The following is a 25,956-nucleotide window of genomic DNA, read 5'->3' on the forward strand; positions in this document are numbered from 1 at the left end:
TTGACAGGCAAGCACCTCCAATCTCCAACCTTGTCCCATGCCCCATCTCATTGCCTCCTCAATACGTGTGTCGGACCCAAACATTGGTTGATCAGTGTGATTTTATCAATTTCACTCTGTCATTCCTGTTTGATAAAACTATTTTGTACAGACAAATAAATTATGAATAGCAGATGAAAGATTTATAAAGGTTTATCTGGTGAATCTGTTATTCAAATCAAACTAAAGCATAGTTGGACTTCTCTAAGCAAGTACCCAAGTTCCTTGTTATAATCTTGGGAAATCCTTATTTCCTTCTTGCAACTTAATTTCCTCAACATCTTTTCTGTCTTCCTGGTAATCTTTATAATCATACATGTACTGAGATAATGTTTTTCTTTTGCAATAATGTTGATGAAATTAATCAATTCTTTATTTTGAAAATAGTCCTAACAGCACTGTGTTCATCTTTTTGTGACAAGATCTCTGAGAGAATAATGAAGGCGTATGTCTATTTTGGCTCACTGAAGAATGAATGCTTTTTTTAACATTATAACATGCCAGCCTTGTTATTTCTATAATGGAAATGCATAATTGGGATCCTCTCCCAATGTAATACATTAGGCCTTTTTCATAAGGGTTTAATGTAACACTGAAAATAACTTTCAGGGTCATAATAGCCTATTATTGATTCCTTTAACTACAAACAATTATTTTGCTGTTCCCTCCTTGATTTATTAGACTAGGTTAATTTACTGCTCACACAAATTGAAAAAAGAACATTGTTTGCTTCAGTTTTGCTCATAGGTTTCAATTTAGATAGCCTGTGTTTTCCATTGATTTAAATAAGTTGAAAGTTTGCAGTCAATTGCAGATTGGCATTGCAAGTGCAGTGAAACACTCCAAAAAGTGATTGCAATAACAAAGGCATGGGCCTAGGTTACTGCAATGTGACACAAAGGCTACATTATTGCTATAACCTATTATTTCTATAGTTCATTCATATTTATTCTTTATTTTTGTTTTTACTTTGACTGTTTTAGATATATTTTTATTGATGAAGTAATGGTGCAAATGTTAATGGCTTTCCAGAAGACCTGCCTTCAGAAATTCTTTTGTTTAGTCTCCTACCCTTATCCCAAGCTGCATTTTTGAATACAGCGTTGAATCTCCTAGGAAACAGGGAAACCTTTGAGATTTCATAGCAGGGTCTCAGGCTTTGAGAATCACTAAAAAGGTTTTAACCTTAACTGTGTCTGTACGTTTTTTGCTATGGGTGTTTATTGTAGATTACACTTTTTTGCTTATTTTTCATTGGTGGCTATATTCACATAACACAGTAACAGTTTGAAATGTTAGGCTACAAAATCTGGCGAATCAATAAAATTAGGTAGCCTAATTTCTCAACACGATTGCCTGTAGACTACATTTTTGTTTGTGGCTATTCTGGCAATTAATACAGGCTACGCCTGGCAAATGATTGATAGATGATTATTTCTAGATGCGTATTTTACACGACTAGCCTATTTCTCGCACCAAGTTAAGTCCGTGGGACGAAAACTGTTGTGAAAAAAACACAGTTCCCCATCCCAAAGTTAACTCAAGCTGTCTGACGTCATACTCCCACAATGCACGCGCCCAGCTACTCGAGCGCTGCGGTATGTAGAGGGAAAATAACCCAGGCCTCAAAAAATAACAAAAAATCCAAACAAAATTAAAGAAAAATGTATTACAGATAATGAATAAAGTCTCCATGGTGGAATTGGAACAGATAGGACTTGGACAGAGTTTGCGCTCGGTTGGGAGTTCGAAAGTTGCCTCCATCGACAAATGCAGTCCTAGAAAGTTCGTGGTGAGTTTATGCCTAATTTATTTTTTCAAGTTCTACCCGTCTCTATGCACTTGCTAATCCGCGGGGCATGTTAAAAAAAATCGGATAAATTGAAAGGAACTTTATAATCTGTGTTTATACTGAATTATACTTCTTTTGTGATCTCGATTTTGTTAAAGAAGTCGACACTACCATCATAATTTATGTGTTTTTTTGTTAGATAAATGTGGCCTCTGGGCTAGCACCGACAATGTGGACAGTAGACCGTGTAGCAATACTTGTAGCAATACTGAACGAAAATGCTGTGTATTTTGAAATAACACCTTTCGTACCTAAAATTAACATTGTAACACTTTTGTTAGATGCCCTATCTACTTTCCGGTGTTTTCTTTTGGACTTCAGCCCAATTGTATTAAGGATGGATAACATAATATGTCGTCTTCTCATTATTAGAGATGGTAGTTAAATTGCATGTGGGGATAGCCTAATAGGCCTATGAAAAAACACTTATTTTGTCATTTTTAGAGTTACGAGGTGAATTTCATGTATGACTTTTCAGAGCCCTAGGCCTTCATGAAGTCTAATAATTAGCTGCAGGCTAGTGGCCAACACTTTCACTGCCTATTTGAAGTTATGACATGAAACACATTGACCCTACATTTACCCTGTGTCACATTAGGCTTTAGTGGGTTTGGGTAAATATAATTTATTTTCAGCGCTAGCTTACAATTATTTGAGTGGCTTTACACACTGGTTTATGTAAATCTGACCCAGTAATACCACAACACCAAAAGTATCCTGATGATCACTGGAATGGCATATAAAAATGCAATATATGATTAACATATTTGTATTGATATAGTGTTTTACAGGTGTTTTAATGTTGAATAACATTTATTATTGATCAAGTAGACCTCTTACAATTACTTATTTATGGGTAAAATGAATGACAAAAAGACATCTTTGCTGGACTTATGGATTTTCAGTTTTCAGTGGTGTCTATTCATTTTCATCCTTTCAGCAGTATTGTATATACAAAGATGGTAGAAATTTAAGTTGTAGCAACAATAATTGCACATCTTGTGACTCCTGAAGTGTATCGCCATTCCAAGATGAACACAGAAAAATAAATGTCAAGTAATAATCAGGTTTACTGGAACACAATGAAATTATTCATTGTTTTGTCACCGTTTCATTGTTGTTGTTGAGGTCCATTTGTTTTGAAGCTATGTTAGTGTCCGTTTAAACAGTTGTGTTAAAGGGACCGAAATGAACAGTGCGATTTCATACCTCTCCTCTTGTTAACTGCAGGACAATGCTGATTCAAAACTGCCCTCTATTTCCCACAACTGCTGCACTAGGAGTTGGATGTGTGGTATGTCATTAAACTTTCTCTTAGTTTTTTTTTCTTTCTTTCTTTTTTAAAGGAGTTTCATTAAACATGTTGTACCGTGCATATCTGATTAAATGAAAAATCTTATAATATGTTCTCTTCCTCCTGCTGGCTAGACATGTGGCTGCTCTCTGTCTCAGTATCTGCCTCAACTCTTTCTGTGAGAAAATGTACCACGGGAAGGACCACTTGAATAGTCATCTGCAGACCCACGATCCTAATAAACAGAACTTGCAGTGTGAGGAATGTGGTAAGCACTACAACACCAGACTGGGTTACAGGCGTCATGTAGCGACACATGCTGCCTCCAGTACAGGAGACCTCACCTGCAAGGTGTGCCGGCAGAGTTTTGAGAGCATGCCTGCTCTCTTGGAGCATCTGAGCACCCACACGGGTAGACCACCACCGGCAGGCACTGCTGTAAGGGAGAGAAGGCACCCCTGTGACCACTGTGATCGCCGCTTCTACACCCGCAAAGACGTGCGGCGCCACGCTGTGGTACACACGGGCCGCAGGGACTTCCTGTGCCCGCACTGTGCCCAGCGATTTGGCCGCAGGGACCATCTCACGAGACATCTGAAGAAGAGCCATGCTCAGGATCCCAGTCAGCTTGCCCACATGGCCCAAGGTGCTATGAAAGAAGAGCCAAGCCCCACCTTAGGCCCTGTGACACTCACAAAGGATGCCACAGAGGCCTTCTCAATGAGCTTGTACAACCCTCAGCATCTACAGAGTGCTTCTACCTCAGGGGTACGCCACCACCACCACCACCACCACTCTCTGGTGCCTGGCTCCCTCTCAGCTCCCTTGGGGGTTGGTTGCAGTATGGAGCCTCCTAAGCTCCAGCAACAGCAGCTTCAGCAGCAACAATACCTACAGCCGTCTAGGTATCAGTCTGGATCTACCTCATACCTGAAGGCAGAAATGGAGAACCTCCTGGCAGAACTCCAGTGTGGGCCACCCGCCCCTCAGGCAGCTGCCCCTGCATCCTCATCCCGACCGGGAGACTTGTTTCCAGAAGGCTTTGGTCAAGACCCTCACTTCCCACTCAGGAACTCTGCCTTTGCTAACACAGACCCCACCTCTGCTGCTAATATGGACCTCTCTCATCTCTTAGGGTTCTTGCCATTTGGTTTGCCTCCTTATAGCAGTCCTTTGAGCACAGGAGGTCTTGTGATGGGTTACTCAACGACCACCACAGCTGCCAATTCTTCGCCCTCTTCTCCACAAGTGTCAGGGCCACTTCCCTCATTTCAGCTACCGCAGCCTCATGAGTCCCAGACCTCAGGTCCCCTGAACCAGCTCCCTGCAGTGTTTAGCTCTGGTTTCAGTTCACACACACTGCCGCGATTCCACCAGGCTTTTCAACAGTGAAACCTCTGTGAAAAAAGAGGTTACAAGAGCATAGAAAATATGATGTGGAGCCTGCTGAATAAGAATCTTATATTTTGAATGAACCAGATACACAGTTTTACCCTGACGTCAAAGTGAACATCTATAGGCCTAATTAGATTAGTTTTAGTTGTTCCTCTGTAGTGTTCATAGATTTATGCATTTTCAAGCTGTTATCCCCTTTACTATCTATTTTCACCTCTCAGGTTTTAAACCCAAGAGGCAAATTTGGCCACAAAAGTCAAATATTTCATCTTTATTTTATGCCCATAATGAATTGCATGAAATTTTGCAAATTGACATAGTGTCTTCTTGAACAGTGAAGCACTTTTATTGCCTTTAGCACTTCTATGACTGAAGTTGGAAATCAGTCAAGTTCTACAAACTTTACAAATGTCCAGAACCCAAGCTGAATTCTGTCATTTAGTTTTACCTCATGGACTGCACTGTCACACGTTTTGTGTAGCACATTAACTTGTTGCAGGATTAACATGAATTTTATTATTGGAATTCTAACAGAAGGGCAATGATGGATCTTTCAAAATTTCAGGAAATTTCAGAATCAAAGTTACTCTGATAGGGGTACAGTTTCCTAAATTTGTTCTAGTATAGCGAGGTTTGACCTATTTTAGCAAAAGGATGTTTTATATCCCTAAGTAATGGCATATTTAGATTTAGTTTGTGCTAGATTGAGTATCTGGTGTGTGTACTGATGGAAACAATAATTAATCTCGTATCTGCAAACATTGAACTGGATTTTTGTGATTGGTTGGTGAATTACTTTAGTGTACACGTGATCCCCCAGATTTCCCCTGAACATTAGCATGATTTTGAAATACTATCATATACAAAGTGTGTGGAATTATGTTAAACAAGCAACAGTATTCAAAGGTTTTGCTGTGAAACATTACCTTAAATTTGTTTTTAAACGATTGTAATCAGTTGTTTTTAAGTCTGAAAATGCTGCATTTATCAATATTATCTCATCACAATTATCATTTTATTATTATCTAGCATCTTACCAAAATCCTCAAGAATATCTGAAAAGAGAATATATGAATGATTTGAAAGACTGTATCCAGAGAAGCATTGGTTGCGACCTAGAAACATTTACACTCAGTCTGATGTGCATTGGTAGGATAACCTTGATGACAAAAGCCTGAATATCTGTCCCAGATATAATTTCCAGGGATTTTAAGAAATTTGGGCCCTTTAAACTGTTTGACCTCAGATTAACTGAGCACTTCTGTGGGAACTCAGTGTTCCAGGGAAATGATGCTGTGTATCTTTTATGTGACCAATAACATGAACTGCTTATTTTGATTTGTTATTTGTTAGCATTGTAAATTCTACTTTTTTTTAACACAACATACCTCATTATCAATCCTGCTACCTGAATCTGCTTATTGCAGTGTAACAGTATCACTTGAAACTTAAAATGGAAGGTCAGATTGCAAGTAATGTACAGTGGATGATATCAAAATTGTTATCTAGGCTGTTACAAATTGATTTCAGAAGAAATCATTCTTGGGGCTAATTAGACATATGTGATGGACATGATCATATAATTGTGCAAATTACTCCCTATAGACATCAGACATATGTTATTCAGGGAGTGATACTCAAATGAGTATGCTGCACCTACCAACTTTTTGTATCATGATGCTATTTGAAAGACGTTCATTGACTAAATGAACACACAAGAGACATTTTGTTTGGACTACTTATATACCTCACCCAACATTGTGCCAGTCACACAAATGCAGGGATATCAGTACTTGTGCACTTAACTAACAATATTCTGTTAGGCCCATAGCTGTACATTCCCTGGTATTCAGTTTTGTAGTTAGATCTGTGTAGTTACTGTGATATTTTGATACTGGCTGACTACCTCAGACAATAGCACTTTGGTGCTACACATTGTACCTCATGATGAGAGAACTGTGTTTAGAGAAATGTATACCTTTTAGGAAAATGGTTGTGTATCTGTACAAGCCCAGCACGGGCATTGACAATACTGATGTTTTATCAATCCTTTTTAAAAGAGAATTAAAGTGAAAAGCAGAATATCTTTGGTCTCTTTGTGATTACAAGCAGCTTTGATGGCTATCTCCTTAGCACGTGAAACAGATGGCAAATGGAAATCTTTTTTTTTTTTTAAATCTCATTTGTTGTTGATAAATGTTAATCTTTTGCATTTGTTTGTTCATGTTGCCAGACTACAAAATTACTATCTGTACTGAACCTGGAGAGGCCCCCTGTGGGCCATTCTCTACGTTGGCGTGATGACCATCGCACTTATTTTACTTATACATTTGGCTGATGCTTTTATCCAGGGTGACTTACATTATGCCAATTATTACAAGGGCAAGTCTCCCCAGAACAATTCAGGGTGAAATGCCTTTCTCAAGCAGCCCGGAATACGACTGTATAGTTACTCCGCACCTTAGCCTCTAGACTATCTGCTTATACATGTGACTTTATAGTTCTGAGATTTGTTAAATCCAAATCAGCAAATAATGAAGCGATGCAACATTTTACATCCACATTAGGGCTACAAGAAATGGGCTGCATACAGACTGATAATAGGAGATATGGTTTTCATAAATAAGTCTGCACGTTTTTAACCGGATGTGACGGGAATGTTGGGAATTTAACGTTCTAAAGAATATCTGGGTTCATTGAATTCAACATAGAATTTTAGAACCTTCAATTGTTGCGGAACTTAGAATGTTCAAAAACCTACACCTTTAAGGATAGTCATCCAATCAATTATTCTTGTCAACAGCCCCACCAGTCACTTATTTCTCATGTGTGCCCACATAATTTTATGTTATGTTTAGTTTTAGGCTGTGGCCTAATAAGGCTTTATTTTGCACTAGGTTACAATGTTGTCATCACAATATAATATAGTTTATAGAATGTATCCAAGACCATGGGTCAGCATAAAGCACGGGGGGAAAAACAGCCCTGTCCTATTTTGCATATTAAGTTGCTAGTGCTACACCTTGGAGACCTCTCAAGTTTGATAAAAGGTCTATGCACTCACAGGAAATAATGGCATAGCCTAGTTTACGCACTAAAAGGCCTGAAAAACATTGATTGAAACTTTTCATCCCTTCAACCATTTTATTGTAATTTACAAATACTGTTTTACCCTTTCATTGTTTATGGTCTGGTTTTACCATGTCTTCCTTTTTTCTGTTTTAGGCTCAGGGGTATTTTAGCTACTTCCGCTTTGTCTACGTAAATTGATCGATTATAGTATAATTCAAATGGTAGGCCTACTACTATTCAGGCAAGTGATGCACAATCACATCATCAATCCACAATATAAAATAGCTCACTTTCATTCAGGTTTGAACATGATCCCAGAGCCCGTCTTTAGACATTCTCTGATGATCCGCACTAATATACAGACAGGCAACGACATAGGCAGCTAAAACATTTACGGAAGCTGCGAAGGGCCTGTGTTGTCAAATGATTTGTGGCAGTGGCAAATATGATAGCATAGCATTTGCTCGTTTTACACGTCGGTAACATTTTTTTTCTAAAGTGCTGTTTTAACTGGAAGACTTATTAAGCTGTGCCGTCGATGTACTCTTTTAAATCGGTATTGTCAAGAATGTCAACTGATAATTAACGTTAGCTAGCCATTTCCAGAATTATCCGCTAACGACATGTCATTGATTAAGTTTGCTATGTAGAAAAGAGTAGAAAGGTATACTCAGAAAACATATTATTTATGAATAATTTAGAAAAGCGTTGTTGTTTGGTGTTCTTTCGGAATGGCAGATGAAGCTCTATTCCAGTTTCTTCACAATGAAGTCATTCAATATGTGTACAAATCAGCCGAGAGTGGAGAGATGGTAAGGTTGATATTAAAACATTTCTGCTATTTAGGACATTCCTGTAGATTACTTGTATTTCATGATGATAATCGTATGATTTGTGCAAACTAAACGAATCATAATGCTCCCTGGTAATATTAATCATTTTAAACTATGTTTGAAACTTTGCGTTCTGCAGGAAAATGGGAGATGCATTACCAAACTGGAAAACATGGGATTTAGAGTCGGACAAGGACTCATAGAAAGGTATCATGACAGACCAGTAGGCTAGTAACAGTTTATGTCTAATGGCCTACTGAAGTGAGGCAGCTGCGAATGTGAAGAGGGACTAGGAATTGAAAAATAAACGTGGATTTACCTCGTTATATTGCACAATGTGAATTAGTTGAAACGCAACCAGGACTATTCTTCTGACTCAATTGAATATGCTGTAGGAGTTGCAGTCCACTTTCTTACAAAACTTTTACTTGCTTCATATTAAATTTCATAGATGTAGGCAAGGCAAAGTGACAAAACTGTCTTATTTCAGATTTACAAAAGATACTGCACGCTTCAAAGATGAACTTGACATCATGAAGTTCATTTGCAAGGACTTTTGGACCAGTGTTTTTAAAAAGCAAATTGACAACCTGAGGACAAACCACCAGGTATGGATCAAACATCCTTTCACTCTTAGTTGTGTACTGAAGGTACACCTTCAGGTTCAAAATTTAATCTTTACCCTGTTGACAGTTTTTGTTTTTTGTTAGGGTATTTATGTACTTCAAGACAACAAATTCCGTCTACTTACACAGTTGTCTGCAGGTAAACAGCATCTGGAACATGCTCCAAAGGTGAGGAGTTGAACAATGTGTTAAAAACCAACATCTAGGCCTATTGAACGTGTACAGAAAAAGTATGTTCAGATTGTATACTGATTCTGAACATTTAGTGTTGCTTTCCTGAGACCTTGTCAAAGCCAATATGGCCACAGAGAGGCTGTGGTTTGTGTGGAAAATGCCTCTTATGAGCTGATCAAGGTAAAGATCAACCTAAAGCAGTGGTTCTCAACCTTTTTTCAGTGATGTACCCCCTGTAAAATATTTTTTCAGCCATGTACCCCCTAACCAGCACAAAGCATTTTTAGTTTAGAAAAAAAGACTTAAAACAGACTACTGTGCCATCAGTGTCTAACTTATTAAACTTTGGAACTGATTAACACATACAAAATTCAAACATTTGGAAAAAAAATATTTTGAACATTTAAAATTTTAATAATCCATGACTAAATTTATTGCAAATGATTCAAACGAATGTAGTGAAAACAGTGACCATAGCCTACTGAAATATAAAATTCATTTTATGAACTTATATTTTCCTGAAATATTTATTAAATAATTGTTTTTTAAGTATTTTTGCATGGATTCCACTTTTTAAATATATGTATATTTTAAAATACTGTATACTGAAGTCCTCTGAGACATTTTATGTTTAGTTCATCATTAAATGTGTTCCATACTCATTTTAAATTATGTGTCTACGTTTTTTAAATAATGACGTCTAGGACCTTGCAGTTCTGAGGGTGTAGGAAGCTCCCGTCATTTTATTCCATACACGTGAATAAATGATAAATGCAAACCTGGTGTAATGTATTTTCAAATGAAGCTCTGACTACGGTCATATGTATCTCTTTTCATTAATGCCTAAAGCATTAGTTACAATGCTGTGAACATAAGTATATTTAAAGACCAAATATGAAAGGAAAGTTTATATTTTTTAAGGGACCTCGCATCGGTGGTCTTGTCCTGAATACTCTGATTTATCTCACCCTTATAGTATCTAGCATTCACTTGTGGCCTGGTGAGAGGGGGGCTCTCCAACCTTGGAGTGAAAAGTATTGTCACAGCAGAAGTCTCTATCATGCCTGCATGTAAGTGTTTCTCTTGTTCCCTTGTGTTGTCAGTGATTTATCATATATCAGTGCTGTGTGGTGTGGTCACTAAGACGTTTGCTATACAAATTCCCAAGAAACAGTTTTTTAGGAAGGCAAAAAATAAACACTAAAAATGCTTCTGTCATAAATCACAAACTGCAGATGGAAAACTGCTAGTTTCAGCTTCAGCACTACTGACAGTCTGTCTTTCTTTTTTTTTCAGGTAAATTTCAGGTCATGATTCAGAAGTAAACAAAGTGGACACTCCATCCAATATCCACAGATATATTGATCATCCTTGTTGCCTTTTCTGTTGATTTTAAAAGGGAAACTTGAAGTATCCCTGCATGAAATTAATGTTATGATCAGTTAAGTGTCTGTCTTTCAGTATGTTTTCTTGTAACATTAACTCTAATCAATTATGGATCATGAAGTTTATTGTTAGGATTACAGTCAACTGATTATCGACATGTGTAATTATGTTTGCACTGAGTATCCACTAAAGGCCTATGATTGCACAAAGTTAGGAATGGTTATTTTAATGGTCTTAATAATGTACACATTCATATACAGCATATTAATTCTTTCATCATGTAATTAAATAATTATGCATTTCTGTTTATGTGCTATTATGTGCTACTAAGGTTCATCCTGATAATCCTTATTTTACCAGAATGCACTGTATGCTCTGTGTTGATTTGTGCAGTTGCAATGCATTGCATGTGTTAATAGAACCCATTCCAGACCAGAAAAGCCCATGACGTTGTGACATTTATTTATATGTATTAAACTGCTCAAAAAAAATAAGGAACACAGTTTTCCACAATTGTTAAAACACATCTTTTGAAACTTTCCACCCTTTTCTCCATTCTCAAGCTACATTCACAGAATGTCTGACAGTTCTTGCAAAATAAAACACTTGCCTAAAAAGTTTTACTTGTGCTCAGAGCCAAACAGTGTCAGAGTACCGATCCAGTGTAGTGAAGTGTTTAATTTTTTTGAGCAGTATATTTTTATTTGGTAAATTTATCATGGTCCATTCATAAGCAATGGAATCAACATTCATCGGAATGAAACTCCCATTCCTGAAGCACAGGTCTTTGAATAACAAAATGTTCTTAAATGTATGGTCACAGTTAGATGAAGCAGACTGCACATCTGAGAGGAGTTGACAGGGGGTGGCATGTGTCCACTGCAGTGAGGTTGCATGAGAATGGGTGTGATGGTGCTTATTTTATACAGTCTATATGGATGATGCAGATCAGGGTTAAAGATCAGAGACTTATGAACAGTGTTACAGGACTTACTTTAAGATTGAGTTGGAGTTGTGAATCTTGGCTGCTTGAGAATAGCCTACAGTGAAAGTCCCAAACTTATTGATGATGTCGGTTCTTCTGAAAATATGAAGTAGACGAGACAGAAGTTAATAAAAATTTGACAATATCAACTTACACCGGTCCGACAGTGCAAAAAAAAACAAACACATTACTGAAAATGTGCTATCTTTTACAGCCCTGACCCAGGTGCCTTGGTGCCTAGTGGTCACATGATCTATGCATCATCCGGGTACGTCACCAAATGACGTCCAATGAAAAATGAAAGAATTTTCCAAGTACGATGCCATTGGATGATTTGAAGAATTTTAAACGTCAATGCAACGGCGCTGCAATTTGGATTTTGCAGAGTTCTCCGTCAACAACGTTTCAGTTGTGTCTGTAAGAGGGAGGACATCTCCAGTTTAATTATCCGTAAGTACTGGATATATAGTTTACGAGTTCTATGAGTAAATTTGGGTAACTAGTAAGAAAGAAGACGCTAGCTTTGAAAAATAACTACAGTTTATGTTGGGTAACGTTAGTTGATAGTTAGATGAATTTGGCTAGCAATGCGATTAGGAAGACCTCGCTAGTCGACCAGTGACGTTAACGTACGTTAACGTTAATGTTAACTTAACGTTGTTTAGTCTTTTCAACATAATCTTTAACATGAGCTGTGGACCTTAGTTATTAAGGTTTTATCTAGCTATTCGGTTTAATTTACTGTTAGTGTCCTCTGTAGCAGTCCATTTGTATTTAATGGCTAACGTGTTGTGTTGTTAACGTTAACTTAACTTCTTAACGTTAGCGAATAGGTTGTGCGTTGCATGTTGCTGAAATGGCTAACACACAGCTAAAGATAGCTAACGTTAACGTTAGCATAATGATGAATAACTACATATCGTTTTATATATTATCGTTAACGTTGATGATGACTCATAACTGTTTAGCCTAGAAGTCTGAAATAACAACATATCTAAACTAAAACGTTAACGACCATCATTACAGTATTTGGAGCCGTTTGAACCACTCCGTTGAAGCTAAAGTTAGGATTGGAATTCTTTACGAGGTTTTAACGTGAAATATGTGGAAACTAACATTCTTTCTGAACACAGTCGCAGAGTCTTTCGCTTTTATACATTGTGGTTCTGTGGACACGACATGAACTTGATTTTTGAAAAAGATAATATTTGTACCTCACTTGTTTGTGTTTCAATAATATTACATGTTGGTTACAACCTAGGAAATCGCCTTTTGGAATAACTTTAGACTACATTAGGTTCCGAGATGGACGTGCAGCCTGCTGGCTCTACGGACCTTTATGAATTTGATGCTCCAACGCATATTTTGGATTTCAAATCCCTTCAACCGGATGATCAGGCTGACCAGTGGTTTGGTGAGTGCTTGAATAATGGAAGTAACTCGGTCATCATTAACTGTAGGATGTTATGCCTATTAATAGTGTTTTGTTTGCCATTTCCTTCTACTAGATTGCTCTAAGGACTCTACTGTCGAACAACAGGAAGATGGAGAGATCATACAAGATCTGACTTCTCCTCCACCCAAGGAAAAAGAGGGGAGCTCTGATAAAGGTGTGTCCCGTCCCATTTTCAAAAAAATGACCTGTCCAGTTGCTGCCTCCTTGAAATTCTTGTTAAAATATGAAGTTAAATCCATCCAATGATTCACTCAATTGCCACAGTGAGTAATGTGGGGGCCCTTTAGGCCTATGGTTCATAACCATTTCCCCATTTATCCTTTGGTGCAAATCATTGTGTATTTTGAAAAATTGAATGCAAATGACAAAGTGAATAAATAATGTTTGTTTTGTGATGTTTTGACCTCATGTGTAGGGCTGCTGGAGGATTTAGGGAAAATCTCATTGTGAATTTTTTTTTTTGTTGTTGATGGATATTGCGATTTCATTTGCTATTTAACTTTTGAAAGTCACGCTTCAGTTCTATAAGGCCAAGACGGCATTACTTCTTCTGGCCTTTTTTGCAGTACATTCATGATACCGATACCTGTGGTGCTTTTTCAAATGTTACCACCTCTTCATTATTGTTTCATGACATAACAAATACTTAGTGATCGTCCATTTGTTTGCTTGTTTGTACATTACTTCTGGTAAACTGGAAATACTCACAAAGTAGTCACAAGTTGCACAATTAATTGTAGCTTTCACATTTGCTGATTATGCTATTGTTTCAAAATGATGAATATTACAACCCTACTCATGCCGACTCCTGCTATGCACTGTGTTACCCAGATATCAATAAAACTTAATTAGCAAGAGATGCACAGTACTACTTAATACCTCAAGAGGTGCTAGTGAGAAGGTAGCAAGTACTGTACAAAATGCAGTGAGCGCATGGGGCGAGAACTAAATGACTACTGAATAGTAATGTGCTGATTGCTTTGCTTGCAGAGGATGCTGTTGAGAACATTGCACCATCAAACATTGTTCTTTCATGGGGCATGGGTAAGCCAGCAGCGGCTGCTCCCACCCAAACAAAGGCTCAACCACGCAGGTACAGTTGAGATTCAAAACACTACTTCTATGTATTACTGGCCTATATTACAAGATATTGAACTGTGTCATTGCATGATGAGAGTTTTTTTTGTTTGTTTCAAAGTTCAAACATGTAGTTGTCTGTTATCTAAAATTTGACACCATTGCTCAACAGAGTGTCCAAGCGACCTGTAGCAGAGGTGAAGGTTGCAACTCCACCAGTTAAGAAACAGAGAAGGTCAGTTATCAGTTTTAATTTCAGAAATGTGTTTTATATAGCACCATTTTTCAGTTTTAGAGATGTGAATAAGTATACTGCTTTGCAGAGTTGTACCAACACCTAAAAGAACGTTTCATCACTGGAGGTAAAATGTGTGTTTGAAAAATATATCTGGATGTTTTGTTGGGCACATGATCGGAAGTTCAATTGCGTAGGAAGGGTTCAAAAGGTTCACCAAGGTGATGGTCACATTTAACCATTAAGGTTGCTTGTGCATTCTTTAAAGACCATCTTTTTTCAAGGTGTTTGGTGGGTGAGGTGAGCTGTTTAAACACTTTGGGAAGGACCAGCTTGATTTAAGGATACTGATATTAACATGCTACCTGTTGTGTTTGACCTCACTTGGTATTTTGACAGGAGCTCCTCCTACACACAGAGGCAGAGACGAGTTGTAAGGAGCAGTCACAGACTTAGTCAAAAGTCTGCAGCTTCCACAGCTAAGGCCCAGACTTCTGCTGCCTCTGCTACTTCTGCCAAGCAGTGAGCAAAGCATTATTTATTCCTTTTCATTATTCCTTCATTATGCCAACAGCCAGAGTTTGTTTATTTTTTTATTTTTCAAATCAAAGCATGATGCTGTCTACATGACCTAATCTCAGAGACATTGTACAAAAGCACAAATAAATAATATAAGATAACTGCTTGTTGGACTATTTCCGTGTTAGGAGGAGCACTGAGCAACAGGAGATGGAACGCATTGAAGCTCTCCAACATGAGGTGGCTGAGCAGCGACGCCGGAACGAGGCCAGCTACAAAGCAGCCCTGGCTGGCAGTGAGTACAATGTCTTTACCCCCTTATCTGAAATCTGAATATTTGAGACGGGACAGGGGTTTGAATGGCAGGGCGACCTAACCCAGTCTTTTCCAATGACATCTGATTTTCCCTTTTTGGTTTTGCTTGGCCTATCATGCTGTAATAGCTGTACAAATTGACTCCTGTTAGGGTACCACGTGTAAGGCATTCTCGAGTTCCCCCCTTTCTTTGTTATCAAACTGCATATCAGCAATTCTGTCTACCTCCACAATGCGTGTGTGTCCACTACACTGGTATATGAGACCACTGAGGTATAAACAGTGTTTTGTTGGTTCCCAAAGGTCAGCCCGTGAAGAAACAAGTTCTCTCCACTACAATACCAAAAGAGTTCCACTTCCGCTCAGATGCACGGTCAAAACGCAGCGCCACAGTTTCCACTTCCACCTACACAGAGGTGGATTTCAATTCCCAGCTCCGGAAGCACCAAACTTCACCTGTAAATGCAACTCTTTATTAACATTATTGTACTTGTCCTGTAATGTTATTATTTTATATATATATGAATGAGAGAGAGAGAGAGTGAGTGAGCGAGAGAATTGATAATCTATACTATTTGGTTGTCCTTATCATAGGTAAAGGCACCACCAAAGGGGGGGACGACTGTTCCCAAACCATTCAATCTATCTCGTGGTGGCAAACGAAAGCATGAGGAGTCTGCTAGTTATGTGTCTATAGCACAGCAGATTGAACAGTTCCAGAAACGCACACCAGTGCGCTATCACTTACGCAGTCGCCAAAGTCAAGAGAGAGGTATTTCATTAAGTTGTTGCTAAAGCCCTCTGTTTGCCATATATTACACTAGTCCTTCAGGTTGAGCATCTCCGTATGAAGACTCACTTTTGTCTATGAACTCTTTCCTGACTCCCAGGTCCCTCACCAGTGAAGGCTGAGCGGCCAAAGGTTACGCACCCAATGACCCCTCAGCTGATGACCCGCTCGAGGAGTCGTCCCCAGGTTATGAAGAGTACGGCTGAGATTGAGGCTGAAGAGCTGGAGAAGATTCAGCAGTATGTGAATCCAGTCACACACACTCTCATTAGTCTTTTGTTTCTCATTAGCTGCCTTCAGACATGTCGTCCGCAGTATATGCGGCTCTTTGTCGAACAGAGTTCCGACCCTTTGGGTGATTCAGATATGATGCTAACATGCAGACGTTATGTGTGAATGACAACGACGCACATGAACAGAATCTCCGCGTGGTTGGAACAGGTTGAATGTGGTTGAACACTCACATGAGTAGAACATGTGGACTTACACCTACCGTAAATCCTCAAATTTTATTTTCTTATTTACTTATTGGGGCAGGATTGTATTCGAGGCAAGCCTTTATATCTTACATTGTGCGTTTTTATTGTGAGACATACCGGTAGGCTATCAAAAGCAGAAGATTTTCGATTTGGTTTGGGATTTAATTTACTTTTGGACTGTTTAATTATATTGCTAAATCTTGGGACTGATGGGCACTGAAATCTGCGGGGTATTTGATGGTTCACTATTAAGGTTCATTGTCGTTGAAAGAGTGTTGGGATTTCCAACCGCTTTTTATTGCAAGACAAGGCAGCCGCTTTCATTCATGTGCACTGTGCTCTAATGCAAACCTTATTGCGTAGCCAAGTAGCCTAAATAGAGTTGTGTTTTAATTATGCATGATTTACTTTTTATTACATTCGTAGGCTGGAATGCCTCGAGGCAACAATTGTGTTTAAATGTAGTACTGCTTCAGCCTCTGGCAAGCTCAAAAGGGGGCGGCTTGAGACGGGCTTTAGATCGACGTGTTGGAGACAATAGGCTATTAAACCAACCAACAATATCAAATATTAAGAAGAGGTCTTTTATTTCATTGAGTTAAATTGAAACAATGTCTTATAGTTCTCGTGGACTGATAACCCTACTGGTAGGCAATTATTACCCTGGCGTGTATTTGGTGGCCGGCCTTTATTTGTCTGAATCGACCACACTCCCACTTATTATCTGAGGTCTGGCTACAAATAGAATCTCGGCCATAATTTGAGGATTTACAGTATGTCTGAAAGCAACTATTGGAACATGGAAAATTGCCAGGAGTCCTCCTGAAGAATTTGTATATTGTGGGAATGATCCTTAGTTTCGCTTTCACCATTTCTTTCAGGTTTAAGTTCAAAGCCCTTGAGCTCAATCGAAAAATACTGGAGGCTGCTGTGGTGCCCAGGAAGCCATCAGCTAAGGGAGTCACGCAACCGGAGGGGTTCCATTTGGAGATTGAGAAACGCCTGCAGGAGAGGCAGGCCAGTAAAAAGCCAAAGGAAGCTGAAGACTACACCTTTCACTCCAAACCTCTGCCAGTGAAAATCCTGGAGGAGGTGGTGGTATGTATTATATGTCTCAGTTGGCACAGGGATTCAAACGGCGTGCTTTTTTTTTTTTTTTTTCACAACGGTTTTGCTAACTTGTGTAAATCGAAGATTGAGATGCGAAGAGTTTTATTTTTTGGGGGGGGGTGGGGTTGATTGTGTTACACTTCTTTTTTTTTCACCACACACTCACACAATGCATTTAGTTGAGTCACACTATGCACACCCAAAAAAAGGTATCCAAGGAAGAGACAGAATTCTGTTGGGTCGAGGTGACTACATCGATGCATGTCTGCTCCAAGCAATAACAAAACGCGAAGAAAATGAACAATGATAAAGTTAGGTAGTTAGGTAAGTTATGCTTTCCAACAGTCTGGTATCTAACCCAAGGATTAAAGTTCTCCGTCATAGGACGGATTTCCATCAATTTGATTTTAGAAATGTCATATTTGAGATCGATGCAGATCCGCACAGACAGCCTTGTAGCCTATTTTGCTTAGGCCTCACTTTTAACGACAGTAGGTTGTGAGTGTATGTTGACAAAAAATAACCATACAATTAAAATAGTCAACTTAAAACTTTGCTATAAAATATTATTAATTTATAGCACAAAACCATAACCAGTAGGCCTACCAGAACCTTGCATATTGGCGTCATGATTTGTGTGCGTCTATTTGGCAAGGCCACTAGCTGTCATGGATGCATTGTTGCTAAGGGAAGGCGTCAAAAGTTAAAAATTAAATGGAGATGGGCAGCTGTTGGAAACGGGGGAGAACTAACAAGCCATGGTGTAAAGAAATTAAAGTGCCAGGGGTTTGCTTTTGCGCGGTTCGCTGCAAGAAAATTGTTTATGGATGCAATAGGAAAATGTTTTTAGCACGCCACCAATCAGAAGCCATAAGGTTAACGTTCGTGCACTTCAGGACATCTTCCCTACCTGGTGCAACTAGCCACCACGACAGAGGTAGGCTACGTTTATCTATGGCTGACCGTTTTTACGTTTAGAAAGTAGGCTACGCATGTTCTTTCATAGCGCAACACGACCTGTCCCTCACCATATCGCAACCTCTTGTCAACCTTATACAATCTGTTGCTGAAGACGAAAGCACCGTCTCCAGATTGTCGTTATCAAATGTGCAGACCTCCTGCATGAGCACACACAGTGTTGCTGCTCATTGGAAAACTGAGTTGTCTGTAAAACTCAAAATTACCATGTTTTAAATGGTAATTTAAATGCGGATGAGGCAACAAATGGAAATATGAACAATATCTAGAATGTTCTGATTCATTACTTTGATGAGGAAATGGGAAGTCTTGCAAACTTGATTTTATAGATTTTACTTGGTGTTGAATTGCATATTAACAAGAAAAAAATCTCCCCTTTAAACACTTTTGGCCTGAAGTAATTAAATAAGAGTGTGTTAAAGCCTTTCTACAATATTGCTGCAGTAGAAAAGAACAGCAATGGCTAATCAGCAATGGTCAGGGATGGTACTAAAATATATTTTTGTTCATCAGGAAAACTCAATCTCAATCAAGAACACTCTCAATTCGCCTTATTCACATGGCGGCCATTGGCGGCTAAAACGAGGCTACAGGGTACACAAACCATAGGATTGTTATGTTATGCATTCACCTGTAGGTGGCATTAATTATATAGTAAGTGTACCCTGTAGCCTCGTTTTGGTTTAAACAATGGCCGCCGTGTGAATAAGGCGAATACTCCCTTTACTTTGCTGTTTGCATCTTTTTGTACATTAAAAACCAATAGGTCGCGACCGCAAAAGGGGTGCTATCTCTATAGGTAGATAAGAACAACGTATGACTTATGGCCTGATAAAAGTTCAGTCAAACGATTTTTTTTCACTTTAATCCCTGATCTAACCATGTTGACCGCATTCTAAGCAGTGACTAACTGCGACATCACTATGCCTTTTCAGTATCTAGCTTTTTTCTAATTTTTTTATTTCCTTTGATAAAGTCAAATGTCTCAAGCAGACCTGGGCAGAACTGTCATGGGGTTTTAACTTCTACCTCTGAAATGTCCTCTGCATTTCATTTTTAGGGTGTCCCAGAGAAGCGAGTGGCAGCTCCAACAGTACCAGAATCTCCAGCTTTTGCTCTGAAAAACCGTGTCCGTGTGGAGCGCCAAATTGAAGAGGTGGGAACACCTGGTTTGCAGTGCCATCTCAATGCTTAAGGCCCATTCACACCAAGAACGATAACGACATGAAGAACGATATCGTTGGGGATCACTTTCAGAGCGATTTTCAGAACGATAAAAAGCTAATAGCCAATCAGAACCCATAGAATTTGAACCTCACATTCATTAACACAAGGAGAGACTTTGTTTATCGTTGTTCAGTGTGATCGCTTTTATCGTTATGGTTATAGTTATCATTATCGTTCTTGGTGTGAATAGGCCTTTATTCCCAGCATTTTTCATTGACTAAAATAGATCAATTCTTCTTTTATAGGTTAAACCTGTACGCATCAAGGCTGTCCCTGTGCCACATTCTGTACCTTTCCAGCCTAAGCTTACTGCAAAAAGTGCTGTAGAGATGTGCCCCTTTTCTTTTGAGGAGCGGGAACGTGAAAGGAGGGCAATGAAGGAGAAAAAACTTGAAGAGCTTCGTAAGGAGGAGGTACTGTTAAATGTTGATTTAAAGCTTTTTTCAGAAGTTCACATGGAAAATGGTTTACTTGGTGCAGTCCTTACGAAACGGGCTTCAGGTTGAGCTTGACTTTTGTTGTATTTTGCAGTGTCATGAGTTCAAGGCCACACCACTTCCAGACTTCAGTGAGATCAGCCTTCCTGAGAAGAAGGTGGTGGAGCCCACTAAACCCGAGCCTTTCAGGCTTCAGATCGATGAGCGGGGAGCAACCAAGAGTGACCGTTGGGAGAGAATGGTGAGGTGCCATTATGTGTACACTGCTTTCTGCATTGTTTCTCCTGTAAAAAGATAATTTGCTCAGGCCTCTGACCACTACCCACTTTATGGCAGATGAAGGAAGAGCTAAAACAACAGGCTGAGGCTGCCAGCTTTAAGGCACGACCAAACACAGTTACACATAAAGAGCCATTTGTCCCCAAGAAGGAGAACAGAAGCATCTTGGGTAAGTAGCACCTGCTAGCAGAAGCACAAATCCCAACCCTCATCCCCCCTCATGTGCTTAGTGCCTGGAATGATTAGCCAACTGTGATTAAAAGCAAAACAAAATTTAGTTTTTGTATTTTGAATTTGACAAATTGAGCTAGAGGAGGCTAAATGCAGGCACTAGCATCAAGTTAGGGGCAGTCGTGGCCTACTGGTTAGGGCTTTGGGCTTGTAACTGGAGGGTTACTGGTTCGATCCCCGGCCAGTAGGAACGGCTGAAATGCCCTTGAGCAAGGCACTTAACCCCTCACTGCTCTCCGAGCGCCGCTGTAGCAAGGCAGCTCCCTGCTCCAGGTTAGTGTGTGCTTCACCTCACTTTGTGTTCTGTGTGTTCACTACTTCACGGCTGGGATAAATGCAGAGACCAAATTCCTTGTATACGCAAGTATACTTGGCCGAGAAACTTGATTTACACTTACAAGTTGTAAAAAATGGTAGTTGTAGTTGACATAATTTGTGGGTAGATAATGCATGAAGCCTGCAACAATTGCATGTTGTACATAAATTAAAAGTTGGCCATTTCTGGAGTTAAATTGTAAGTGGATATCCAGGCACATCTTTGTCAGTTGATATCGATATCAATCGTTAAATAATCAATGCTAAAGTACACTTGCATGTAATGGACCCCAGGGTCAGTGTTGGTATTTAAAGTGTAAGTTCAGTGTAAATTGACCCATAACCTTGTTGTATAACCTCACCACATGCAGCCTATCGGAAAAGGAATGAGAGAATTTGGAACAACGTAGGCCAAGTTATGGACAGGCAGCTTAAAGCAGACCCATAGGGCATCAAAACGGAAACTGAAAGTAACTCCCCATTGCCCCATGGGTCTGCTTTAAGCTGCCTGTCCATAATTTGGCCTATGTTGTCCCAAATTGTCTCATTCTTTTTTCTATGGGCTGCATGTGATGAGCTTGAACAACAGGACTATGGGTCAATTTACACTGAACTTACACTTTAAGAGGCACCAAATCCACCATGGTGTCCTCAAATGCTCTGTTAACGCTCGCCATGCTCTGTCATTTTTTTTTGCTCCCCCCCTTTAATTTCAATCTTTATCCACCCACCTTGCCACGCTCCTGCTTCCTTGCTTCCTTTTCAATCCTTCTCCTCATTCTACTATTGCCATTTTCTGAAGACAATACCACTAATTCTGTAGCTACTGAGGGATTTCAACTGAGCACCGAGCGACGGGCCAAGGAGCGGGAGGACTTTGAACGAGAGAAGAGTGAAAGGGAGGCGCTCCGAGCCCTCCAGGAGCAGGACCAGCTCCGAGAGCAGGAAGAACAGGAGCGCGAGCAGGTGGCTCGTCTGCGGCATGAATCGGTGAGCTTTCCAGATTGAATCCTTCAAAGCGTGCTGCCAGTGTTTTTGTTGGGAGAAACGTTACATGCCTGATTATAATGATTGACATTTGTTTCTGTAAGTTGTATGGTTCTTCAGTTATGTGACAGTTTTTTTGGATCCTGACATGTATATTTATGCTTAGTTTATGCATTCGCTCACATGAAACTAAAACTGCACAATAACCTAATCATGCCTTCAGATTTGGTTCAAGTCCAGAGGCAGTTTGTCCCGAAATTGTCAAAAGGCGAGTTTTAGAGATGCACCGATTGATCGGCTGGTGACTGAATTGGCCGTTTTTCACGTGATCAGCCATGACTGGCAATCGGCCGGTCAGTCTGAGATTTGCCGTTTTTATGCCGGTCAAATGCACTGTCGCGCCGCACAACAACTCACCCAGCTGAGTTTGCAAAGTCTGAAGAAGCTAACAAAGGCCAACACTCAGGGCTGGATGTACAAAGAAAGCGCTAATACAGAGTTTTTCTATGTGCTGTGCTTTGCCATATTGCGTGGAATTTACTAAGATGTCATTTCATTACGGTAACAGCGTACCGCCAGTCTCTACGCCTGCTGTAGTGCCCAGAGCTGAAAAACAAGCGCAGTTGAATGGGGTTAACTGATTGCAACGTTAAAAAGAATCAAAGTTTAGCAAACATGCCTGATAAGATGTCAACAAGCAGTGACGTATAGAGTAGGCCTAGTAGTTCTACTCCACTTAAAAAAAAATATTCAAACTATTTACTGCATGTAGGCTACACTAGGGCTAATCTAGCAGATTGGGAAGTGGACATTTCTATGTTAAAATATTCTATTAAAGAAAAGATGGAAAATAAATTTTTGTGTGCTGTGCTGTAAAGTGGTTCGAAAAAATGGAATCCGCTAAAATCGTTATTAGCAGGTGAAACTCTAGCTAGTTTCCATTAGGGGCATTCGGGGTAAAACCTAGGAGGCCTCCGGAACCTGCTCACTCGATCCTCTTAGTCCTTGCGTTTCCATTCGAATTGAAGGACCCTGGTCAATCTCGCCGTCCTCTGGAAGTTTGTTTACAGGACCTAAAGCGTCTACCCATATGCAGTCTTTTTTGCTGCATGATCGCAACACTAATTAGTTTAACTAAAATGGCATAGCGGCTGCAGCAAATACTCTCCCCACACTGATACACCTTTGCTAAATCCTTTGTTATTTTACTTGTGTGCAGAGAAGGTAACCTAAACATTCACACTACCTAAATGAATCTATCCTCCTCAGATAGACCATACACTACATTTGAATAGCTGTTACAAATCAAATGTTGCATTATGTAGGTTTCATTTGTAATTATTAACATCTACTTGATAAATGAATATACCATTGAAATTTAACCAGTTAAAGCCTATTTTTAGCGGAATTGTTCATTCAGTGAAGGCTACCTCAACTCATTCAGCTAATAGCCTAACTTATAATTCATTTTGCTGTAGCCTAGCTGGCCGTTGTTGTTGTGTAAGCTGAAGCCTTCCCCCCCCCAAATATGGGGAGTAATGGCCTGGCATTTTTATTATGAACAAATCACATCTCCAGGAAGTTTAAATGGCCTAATCCTAGTGTCATCCATAGCCCATCTTGCTGCATGCCAGCATCGGAGCCAATAAATGTGTTTGCAGGGCACTAGCATACGAGTCTCTACAGTACACTCTGGACGTAGCCTATTGGATAAACTGAACATTTCATGACCTCCAGATTACTTGTCATGTCTCATTTTTGCTAACATGGTTACCGGTTTCTCGAACGCAGTTGAGCAGTTATATATATATATATATATATATATATATATATATTATATATATATATATATATATATATATATATATATATATATATATATATATATATATATATATATATTATATATATATATTAGTCCACACTTCAACAATCCACAAACATGAAATCTAGGCTATTTTTGTCTAAACTTTTGAGCGGGATCGAGACTCTAAATTACTGTAGAGCAGTACGCACATACGTAATTTAGAGTGGTAGCATAGGGTGAGCACATAATGTCTATTAGTGCCTGGTATAGCTTACAGTATTATAAGGCTTACATGCTATGAAAATCGTCTAAAGAAAATGTAAACAAACTTCCCCTGCCCTGTAAACGGCCCTAGAGACAATTTATTCTTAGTGGACTTCTTGTTGCTGATGAAGTTGATCCATTTCTTGAGTCACAAAATTAATCACATGTTGAAGCATTCAAAGTAACTGAAAATGACTGAATTCTTCTTGCAATGCAAAATGTGTTCATTTCTAAAGTAAGCTTCTTTTCTTTTCTTTTTTCCAAAGGTTCACAAGGCACAACCAGTCAGGCATTACAAACAATTGGAGGTGAAGAAAAGTGAGCTTCCACTGACTGTTCCACAATCTCCTAATTTTTCGGACCGATTCCGCATGTAAATTGACTTAAACTACGACTGTCTTAACTATTGCGTATGTACTTCTTTTTTATAAATTGTATATACTTTTACATTATCTGTTTTAGACATTAGCCTCAGCAGTCTTTTCAGATGGCTGAACATCTTTTCAATTTCATTTTTAATGCTGTTTTACTGTCCCCCCATATTTACTCTATTTGTCTTTTTGCTTTCAAAATAAAGGAAATGCACACATCTCACTTTCTTTGAGTTTCTTCACTGTGTGTATGTAGTGAAAAGGCCTGTCTGGCGCCCATTCTGATGAACAATATGTTCTTTGCAATAAAAGGGCTACAAATACGATTTTCTGTTTCTGATGTAGGTCTTTTATAGAAGCTACAACTTGTGTCCTACAGTCATGAGGAATGGCAAACAGAACTGGGATAACCGAAAGTGCAGTGATTGATTGAAGGATTTTCATGTTGGATAGTTATCTTTTAATACAGAAAAAATGTATGAATGAACCACATCTACTGATCCAGAAAATTCTGACATGACCTCATGCCAGTCTGTTGAACATTATCTTGAAGGAAACATAGTGGTGTTCTTGGTATATAGAATTATGTATAGGTTTTATTTTGGGAAACTCTCAGTGGGGGTTTAAAGGTATATCAATGTAGGATAAGTATACATTGAAGTTACTGTTTGGCTTGTGCTTGCAAGGTCTGCACCAGATACACATGTTTAGTTGGTATATAAGTGGAATGTCTCCTTAACGTCACTCACAATTTACAATATGAATATTTTTCATATCCAAAAATACTTCTTATAGGTCATGGATCATTATTTGTGTGTGGTTATAAATTATTATATTGGAAAAAAACACTGCCTGTTTGACGTTTCCACTGCCTGCTTCACATATTTCTGTTATCGGTTACTATTCAAGACTCCAGACCCTTGCAAGCCCCTCCTTTCCAGAGTTGCCTATTTCTGGTGCACTGGCCCCAGCACCAGCAGATAAAGGTGGAATCTAAGCTTGACTGCTCCTGTTCACTCCAGAGAGGACTGCATGAGGCTCATTCTCTCCACTTCCCTCTTCTGCGCCTGTGCCTGGGCCTTTGCTATGAAGAAAAGGTTGATCTTTTCCTCTGACTGCTCACCAGTATCTGGTATGGATAACACCAGAAATGATTGCTGAATCCAAACGTTCAATGGTTGTCTTTAGATAGCAGGACTGAATTCACTTGCATGATATTTCTTGCTGACATTTTGTGCAAAGTGCATTGTACGTCGGTTTATGCTGGTCTGACTTTGATTTACAAGCAGAAAATTAACCCTCCCAACAGGCTTAAACCGACTAAATGGATAAGAAGCGGCCTGCTACTCCCACATATCCATGGCGGACTGTAAGTACTGGAGCCACGGGTCCAGGGCAGTGTCCAGCCACCCCGCCGGCTATT

General features: G+C 39.3%; 3 protein-coding genes across 5 annotated transcripts; all 3 read left to right on the plus strand.

The window, feature by feature from the left end:
- Positions 1 to 1,620: 1,620 nt before the first annotated feature.
- On the plus strand, positions 1,621 to 6,728 carry plagx (pleiomorphic adenoma gene X). The gene is made up of 3 exons (XM_076277029.1): positions 1,621 to 1,831; positions 3,122 to 3,185; positions 3,320 to 6,728. The coding sequence occupies exon 3, from the start codon at positions 3,372 to 3,374 to the stop codon at positions 4,575 to 4,577; it is 1,206 nt and encodes a 401-aa protein (XP_076133144.1). The 5' UTR covers positions 1,621 to 1,831; positions 3,122 to 3,185; positions 3,320 to 3,371; the 3' UTR covers positions 4,578 to 6,728.
- A 1,353-nt stretch (positions 6,729 to 8,081) lies between these two features.
- trappc6b (trafficking protein particle complex subunit 6B) lies at positions 8,082 to 11,291 on the plus strand. The gene is made up of 6 exons (XM_076277030.1): positions 8,082 to 8,464; positions 8,625 to 8,692; positions 8,976 to 9,093; positions 9,196 to 9,279; positions 10,262 to 10,355; positions 10,582 to 11,291. The coding sequence occupies exons 1-6, from the start codon at positions 8,384 to 8,386 to the stop codon at positions 10,608 to 10,610; spliced, it is 474 nt and encodes a 157-aa protein (XP_076133145.1). The 5' UTR covers positions 8,082 to 8,383; the 3' UTR covers positions 10,611 to 11,291.
- Positions 11,292 to 12,020: 729 nt separating this feature from the next.
- tpx2 (TPX2 microtubule nucleation factor) lies at positions 12,021 to 24,756 on the plus strand. 3 transcript variants are annotated; one of them, XM_076276416.1, is made up of 17 exons: positions 12,021 to 12,106; positions 12,954 to 13,070; positions 13,165 to 13,266; positions 14,103 to 14,205; positions 14,362 to 14,424; positions 14,824 to 14,946; positions 15,132 to 15,238; positions 15,562 to 15,716; positions 15,853 to 16,030; positions 16,149 to 16,287; positions 17,409 to 17,625; positions 19,676 to 19,771; positions 20,088 to 20,255; positions 20,374 to 20,520; positions 20,616 to 20,727; positions 21,907 to 22,094; positions 24,429 to 24,756. In XM_076276416.1, exons 2-17 carry the CDS (start codon positions 12,962 to 12,964, stop codon positions 24,537 to 24,539), a joined length of 2,118 nt encoding a protein of 705 aa, XP_076132531.1. In that variant the 5' UTR covers positions 12,021 to 12,106; positions 12,954 to 12,961; the 3' UTR covers positions 24,540 to 24,756. The 3 variants fall into 3 exon arrangements, with proteins under 3 accessions (XP_076132531.1, XP_076132530.1, XP_076132533.1); XM_076276415.1 differs by having other exon boundaries at positions 12,022 to 12,106; positions 12,918 to 13,070; XM_076276418.1 differs by having other exon boundaries at positions 12,022 to 12,106; positions 12,918 to 13,070; positions 21,928 to 22,094.
- Positions 24,757 to 25,956: the final 1,200 nt, after the last annotated feature.

Source organism: Alosa pseudoharengus, unplaced genomic scaffold (assembly GCF_046254945.1).
Source record: "Alosa pseudoharengus isolate Yale_2024_CS ecotype anadromous, Long Island Sound unplaced genomic scaffold, YU_APseudo_1.1 YU_APseudo_1.1_scf_9, whole genome shotgun sequence".
NCBI lineage: Eukaryota > Metazoa > Chordata > Actinopteri > Clupeiformes > Clupeidae > Alosa > Alosa pseudoharengus.

Excerpts from the sequence above, each read along its gene's own strand:
- plagx (XM_076277029.1), top strand. The coding sequence starts at position 3,372 with ATGTACCACGGGAAGGACCACTTGAATAGTCATCTGCAGACCCACGAT.
- trappc6b (XM_076277030.1), top strand. The coding sequence starts at position 8,384 with ATGGCAGATGAAGCTCTATTCCAGTTTCTTCACAATGAAGTCATTCAA. Across the intron at positions 9,094-9,195 it reads ACCTGAGGACAAACCACCAG|GGTATTTATGTACTTCAAGA; the intron begins GTATGGATCAAA and ends GTTTTTTGTTAG. Across the intron at positions 10,356-10,581 it reads AGTCTCTATCATGCCTGCAT|GTAAATTTCAGGTCATGATT; the intron begins GTAAGTGTTTCT and ends TTTTTTTTTCAG.
- tpx2 (XM_076276416.1), top strand. The coding sequence starts at position 12,962 with ATGGACGTGCAGCCTGCTGGCTCTACGGACCTTTATGAATTTGATGCT. Across the intron at positions 13,267-14,102 it reads AGAGGGGAGCTCTGATAAAG|AGGATGCTGTTGAGAACATT; the intron begins GTGTGTCCCGTC and ends CTTTGCTTGCAG. Across the intron at positions 14,425-14,823 it reads CCAGTTAAGAAACAGAGAAG|GAGCTCCTCCTACACACAGA; the intron begins GTCAGTTATCAG and ends GTATTTTGACAG.